Consider the following 6,863-nt stretch of genomic DNA (forward strand, 5'->3'; position numbering starts at 1 on the left):
CACATTCACAAATCAGCAACAGTTGTTTTCAGAATCTAGATATCCCTCTAACTCTCAGGGGCCTCTGGTTTAAGACAGGGCAAAACATTGAAGTTTTGACGTGCTTGGTGCCTTCTATCAGGAAGAGAGAGACGAGATCCAGGCTTTGGAGAGTGCAAAAACCTCCAAGCAACCCACCAATCACCACCTATTAAACAGACCAACTTGCTTCCAATCTCAATTGATGGACTGCCTCAGGTAATACATGAGTTGAGCTTGGTACAAGTCAGGCCATGGACAGACTTTTGGATTATTTTAGAGGCAACAAGTGAGAGCTTCAGAAGTCATATCAAAGTGGAAACCGGTAATTACAGCTCCACTATTGCAAAGCTGAGTCAAACGTAAGAAGTCTGGCTTATTTTCAGTCAGGAGTCAAAGACAAGGGGCTAGAGAAGACAATGGCAGACACCAGAAGGTTTGTCTTATATCTAGTTAAAATATGTCTGTTCATTCAATACTGGAGGGCTGAATAGTCTCAGCAGTGTTACTAGCTTGTTTTGTTGTGAATTTGAGCAAAACTGTAGCTACATAAATATTTAACTTGTATACAGTCTTGAAGACAGAATATACATTGATAGATGTCTACTAGATTGCTTTAACTGCAAATTGACACCATAGGAATCAAAATAGGGTCTTTGCCAAATGTATTTTCAAACTGCACTTCAGTTAATATGCTTGAAAGTAAAATATTGTGGATAATGGAAACCTAAAATGAAAGACTGAAAATGAAGCAGTAACTCAAGTCTGGTAACATCTTAGAATTAATGAAATCCAATACGACTATTCTTCATTACTGCCTTGAAACATCAACTTTCTCTGTAAATACTTCAAACTTGAATTTTTCTTGCATTCCATTTTTACCTGAGCAAAATGTATTAACCTATCAACATCAGTTAGTTGAGGTCTCCAGAGATAAAATCTGCGACTAGAAAATAAATTGCATTCGAAATAACGGGATTACCATTCCAAAACTGAGTTAAAACGTTTCATTATTAGGTTCTAAGACAAGCCACAATCGATGTGTGTAGTGTTGAGATGACCTGAACATAGAAACAACTTCAGAAAGGAAAACTGGAATAAACATGCCACAGGCCTGAAATGTAGATGACAATGGCCACATCAAGTGTAATTTAGTTAGTGAGAATTTGAATAAGTTTGTTTAACAAACAATGTGAGCCCTCGAAGTGAGGGTAAATAGCAAAATAAAATGCAGGGCATTGATCAATCAATCAATCCAGAACAAGCTGCACTCTTCAGAATACATAGCTGGTTTATTGTTAATTGCCTTATACAACATACATGGTTTTAATACAACAAAAACTTCAAAATCAGGAAAATTTAAGTAGAACAATTAGCACTAAAACATTTCCATTGGAAATGTGCTAAATATACATATGTCTGTCATTTTATTACCATCTTATAGCAGTTTTCTTATGAGTCACTAGCCTAAATAGCACACTTCTTCTGTAGTCATGCATATCGGAGTTAAATTCTGGAGATCTAATCACATGGGAAGTCCATTCACTGCAGTTATTCATTCCTGCATAATATGAGTGTGTATATAAGCTAACAAATATACAAAGAACCAGCCACACAACAGGAAACTTCAGGAACTGTTAAACACATCCTCTAGAAGCCGTGGACCTTTAACTGCTCCTCCTTCACAATGCCAACCTGAGGGGAAATAAAATGGAAAACAAATCAGATTAGATGCAGCGTGACCCAAAGATCCTACAATTGAAGTGATACACCAACACAAGCCTTTCAACTTGGTGTGCAAACTACTAATGTCGAAACAAAAGGTTAATATAATTCAAATATTCCAAAATCCACCTCAGTTTGGAGCTTTGTTTAAAATGTTTGACAAATATGACTATAATGATACAAAATTATGAGCAACAGTAAAAGTCAACAACTCAAGTCAGCCACCTTGTTGGGATCCCAGGAACCAACAGCAGGGATAAAAAGTGAACTTTCAAGAAAAGCTTCTTAGAACTCCAAAGGCAACATAAAAACATGTTCTATCATCAACAGCCAGAGCATTCTGGGCCATTACTTTATATGTGGCATACTCAATTGGCAAAAAAGGACAAAACTTCAGGCCAACCCTGACATTGCAATTTCTCAATCAACAGCATTGTTAACCAAATTGATTCTCAACACCAGATTTCTAGGTTATTTCCCACCTACTAAAGCACATTTCAATTGCACATGACCACCCATCTCTCCACCTCTGGACCCCTGCTCCCATCAACACCGATTCAGACTATTTCAAAATAAGCAGTGGGCTAAATGTTCCTAATAGAAATGTGCTCAAATAACAAAACTGCTTACACCATTAAAACATGTTCTCAAATTCCTGCAGTGTGACTTATGTCAATGAAAATTCTGTTACGTGAATAAAATAAAGATAGAATGGGCTGATTATTCCAAGTTTTGGACTCAGGAATAGAATCGCTACTAACAATAATGCAGGCAATCACTCAACTGAAGTAAGACAAGAAGCCAGTTGCATGTTCCTCTCTACACATCGAGAAGACATTACTTTGAATTATGGCGAACCCGTTGAGAATGACATAATACAGGTCTACAAGTATTTGAGGCTTCTTTGGTGATTACATGTCAAACTGGCTCCCCACTCAGCAGGAATCTCAAAAATCCATCTCAAAATCAAACTTGCAGCACAGCAGGTTAAAGGAATACCAAACATTTTTCAGTGTAATGCCAAATCTCTCTTCTATGGCCATAAATTCAACAAGGTTTGCTTCACCTCCAAAAGAAATTGGCAGATGTTCTTCCGCTGGTCACCTTGAAGTTGGATTACTTCACCGTATTCAGGGTGTTCTATCACAGTACCATTGCAAGCAAATTTCTAAGAAAAAAAAACACAAGTGGATCAGTGGCACAGAATATTTCCAGTTGGCAAGTTTGAACAGGCTTCACCTACATCCTGAAGTGATCAGGTAGCAAAATACTTAACTCAATAGAAACGATTACATTTCCCCCCAAACCAGACAAACATGTATTTGGTTAAAACTTCCATGGATTAAAATCTTTCCTTGACAGTCCAATTTAAATAAATAACTCAAGCTCCAAAAACATAGGCATGAGATGCCACCTGTGTCACAAGGACAGCTTCAAAAATATCTTGGTATTAACAATTTGAAAACCGACACCCAATGAAACAATTTAACATTGTTCTTTAGAACGGTATAAAATATCCCAGATTAAAAAAGACACTTTACATTCATTCCTTCCCAAAATAAACCAGGGCAGAAAAGGTCTCCATTAAAAAGGGACAGTAACATACAGGAGTTGAATGGGACCAGATTATTTTTGTTTTGATATTTTTAAAAAAAAGCAGTACTATCAGCCAGATTACTACCATAGCACTTCCTTCATATGGGTCAGCATCTGAACATATATTTGGAGGGGAAAAGTGTAAGTACAAAAATAGATGCAGTCAACAATCTGGAAATGTGAACAAAAACAACTTTAACGAGCCCCACGCCTTGGCCCTTAAGTTGAGGATACCAAAATTTAGTATCCACAAATGTCCCAAAAATAACTTTCACCATCCATTGTAAAGGAAGGGCTCAAGCGTGTTTCAAGACAAGCAAATCCTCAATGGTTAAAAATACAGATGTTAAGTCTTCAAGCCAAAATTGTCCTAAACAAACATTAAATTCATGGTTAAACCAAGGACTTCCATGGTTCACCAACCAATATGCGGTATCACAAAATATAAAAAATGTGATGAAACATTTAAAGAGACCTTTTTAAATGCTTTCACAAGCTTCTTTTTATCATAATCATCTGCAATGCCTTGGACAGTGGTCAGTGTCTTCCTGCCGTTACGTTGTTGAATTCTTATATGGATGTATTCTTCAGTCCCTGCCGGGAGGCGGTCGTCACCCTTAGTTGCATCAGCAAAGGGGTCTGCAAGAAGTTGAGTTAGCAACATTTCAGTTTTAAAAAATCCTGTTTTTTAAAAAAGAAAAACTCTTATTTGATTCAAGGAATTCTTTTTACTATGTAACTATCAGAATAAAACCAGAATGATTATGAAACGCAGGCCATGGTCATGTGGTCTGCTCTGTCATTGATGGCGCGACAGGAGGAATTCAACTAGTCCCACTACCCCACATTTCCTTGATAGTCCGGTAAATTGCACTTCAAGTGCCTGATAGCTCAGACCAAATCTGCCTCAACCATCTTAGACAGTCCAGAGTCTAGCCATTCTTTACAAGTGGTTATTGTCACACTGTTGCCATTAGCTCTGTTTTAGATTTTTTTTATTCAATTCAAACCACTTGCCACGTGGAGATTAAAACCATGCCCCCTAGAATAACTAACTATCTAGGATTATGGATTGAAAATGCAGTGCCATTATCACTTCATTAGCTCCACTGGAAGTTCAAAGCATTCATATGGATGATCGAGTTCTTCATCCACCATTAGGAAGTTTGGGAGTCAAAAGTATTTTGATTCTCTAAAACCTTCAGGAAAAATATGCCAGCTGCTTGTAGACCAGCCAAACTGAAGTACATTATCCTCTTACGGCAAAGATCTGCACCCTGTAAATCTTCAGGCTAGGACACATTTCTCCAGTTTTCCATTCTACATTAGTTGCAGTCTTTTCCCTATATATTATCTGCCTTGGTTCACCTTGAAGTATATTCTGTCCTGCTCACACTGCAAACCGACACTGTCACATATCCTTTAGCCCCATGACATTCACACCACTGAAGGTGCTCCAAACCTCCCTTTAGTAATCTGCCCTGAGTGCCTGTAAACCAAGAGTGATTGGGGGGGGGGGGCAAACTGAAGATGAGGAGGAGAAATGGCAGGGTGCAGCAGGAAGAAGAGGGGAGGCCGTGGGGAGAAGACAGCGCGGGGTGGGGAGAAGACGAAAGGAGGGTAATTTACTCGTCTTAAGCTTCAAGGGCAGGGAGTGCAGTGTCCGGTAAAAGTTTTGGCGGCGGCGGCGGCGGCTGGGGGGGGGGTAGGGACAGAGAAGAAAGAAAGAAGAGACACAGCATGACGAGCCAGGAGTAGGGCCGCCTGATTTTGGGTTGGGTTGGGGTGGGTTGGGTTGGGGTGGGGTGAAGAGTAGAAAAGGAGAAAGTGTAGTAGTAGAGCGGCACGAACCGCGAAAGGAACCGAAACACCGAGGAGAATGTGAGGTGCGGGGGCGCGGAACAAGCTCGGGGCCGGCGTAAAATGGCGGCGGGGCCCATCCCTCGGCCTGAAACACAAACCCCCCCCCCCCCCCCCCCGCCCCTGAGAAACAGCCGCTCACGGGGTGGAGGTGGAGAGAGAAAGTGAGCCGATATCTCCCTGCCCAGAACCCTCCCTCCCTACCACTCCTGTCCTCGGGTTGAATGGCCGGGGGGGGGGGGGGGGGTGTCTTGTACGGACACGGAGGCGAGAAAACCCCCTCACTCCATCCCCGCCACCGCCGGAGCGTCTCCCCGAGCCCCGCAGCAACAAACCACCGCACCCTCTCCGCCACACCGCGCCCCCCCCCCCCCCCCCCCCCCCCCCAGCGCACCCTTTTCTAAACCCCAGATTCCCCCTTACCCTCCCGGCCTTCTCCCCACCCCGTAATCCCGCCATCACTCTCCAGCCCGCCGCCGCCGCCATTTTAACCTCCACCCCCGCCAAGAGGGCGGAAAAAAAATAACACACAAAATTACCCTCCTTTTCACGGCGAAAAAGCCCGCCACGTTGGATTTTTTTTTTACAAAAAGTACCCTTTTCCACACGGATAAAGGAAGGGACGGGAGGAAAGGTCCGAATCCGAATGAGCAACGTCGAGGAGGGGAAAAGGAAAACGACAAAAAAAAACTCACCAAAAGATTGGAGGTTCTGGATAGTGGACATGCGATACTAGTAGAAAGACTCGTCGGGAACGAAAAGCTGGTCGCTTTGAGGAGGCGAGACCGGCTGCTGACTGGGATTTCGGTGGGGTTTTTTTTCCCTTCTTTCTCTCTGTTTTGTTCTGCGGCGCGCCGGCTGCAGATTATTTTTCTTTCTCCTCCCTGTCGACGGCGAGCGGCCTCGAGTCGTCCCGTCCCTCACAAAATGGCCGCCGCTACCCCCGCGGGGGCGGAGCCAGCCCCGCCCCGCCGGGGCATGCCGGGAGCTGTAGTCCCCGCCGGGCATGCCGGGAGTTGTAGTCCACCTCCCCTCACCACCAAGGCAGGGCAGCCAATTCATGGGGATGCTGGAATCTCTAGTGAGAACAGCAAAAATGCTGGGGGTTCAGGCAGCATCCTGCACCATTTTTGTTTCATTACGTGCACAGAGACTTGCTGGAAAAACTCAACAGCATTCTGTGTAGAAAGCAAAACAAAAAGCAGAATCATTTCAGGCAGCATCAGAAGAGCAGGAGTGTCAATGTTTCTGGTTGGGACCCTCTGATGAAGGGTCCCATCAACTCCCCTGCTCCCCCTGATGCTGCCTGGCCTGCTGTGTTCCTCCAGCTCTGCACTGTATTGACTGTGCCTCCAGCATCTGCAGTTCCTGCCATCTCCCAGATGCAACAACGCAAAAGAGTTAATGTTTCTAGCCCGGCGACTCTTCTTCACAGTTGTTAGTAACTGGGAATAGGTGGTGTATATTGCTGAAGAAAGGTCACCGGACACAGGTCTTTAACCCTGCCTTGTCTCCGCCAATGTTTCCAGACTTGCTGAGTTTCTCCAGCAATTTCTGTTTCTCTTTCTGATTTACAGCAGCCACAGCTCTTTGGTGTTTTTGTTTATGAGCCGAAAACTGTTTTTTCATGTTCGTGGGATGCGGATGTCTCTGGCTAGCCAGCA

At 43.4% G+C, this 6,863-nt stretch overlaps 1 protein-coding gene across 1 annotated transcript; it reads right to left on the reverse strand.

The window, feature by feature from the left end:
* Positions 1-1,291: 1,291 nt before the first annotated feature.
* LOC125448523 (eukaryotic translation initiation factor 1b) lies at positions 1,292-6,149 on the reverse strand. The gene is made up of 4 exons (XM_048523877.2): positions 5,895-6,149; positions 3,815-3,978; positions 2,810-2,911; positions 1,292-1,713 (listed from the first exon to the last, which is right to left on the reverse strand). The coding sequence occupies exons 1-4, from the start codon at positions 5,923-5,925 to the stop codon at positions 1,669-1,671; spliced, it is 342 nt and encodes a 113-aa protein (XP_048379834.1). The 5' UTR covers positions 5,926-6,149; the 3' UTR covers positions 1,292-1,668.
* Between the last annotated feature and the right edge of the window lie 714 nt (positions 6,150-6,863).

Source organism: Stegostoma tigrinum, chromosome 2 (genome assembly GCF_030684315.1).
Source record: "Stegostoma tigrinum isolate sSteTig4 chromosome 2, sSteTig4.hap1, whole genome shotgun sequence".
Classification (NCBI taxonomy): Eukaryota; Metazoa; Chordata; class Chondrichthyes; order Orectolobiformes; family Stegostomatidae; genus Stegostoma; species Stegostoma tigrinum.

Bases quoted from the DNA above. Each gene is read 5' to 3' on its own strand.
- LOC125448523 (XM_048523877.2), bottom strand. From the start codon at position 5,925: ATGTCCACTATCCAGAACCTCCAATCTTTTG. The intron at 2,912-3,814 runs GTCTCTTTAAAT...TTTTTTTCTTAG, and splicing joins TTGTGAAAGCATTTAAAAAG to AAATTTGCTTGCAATGGTAC. The intron at 1,714-2,809 runs GTGAAGCAAACC...ATTTCCCCTCAG, and splicing joins TCTGCCAATTTCTTTTGGAG to GTTGGCATTGTGAAGGAGGA.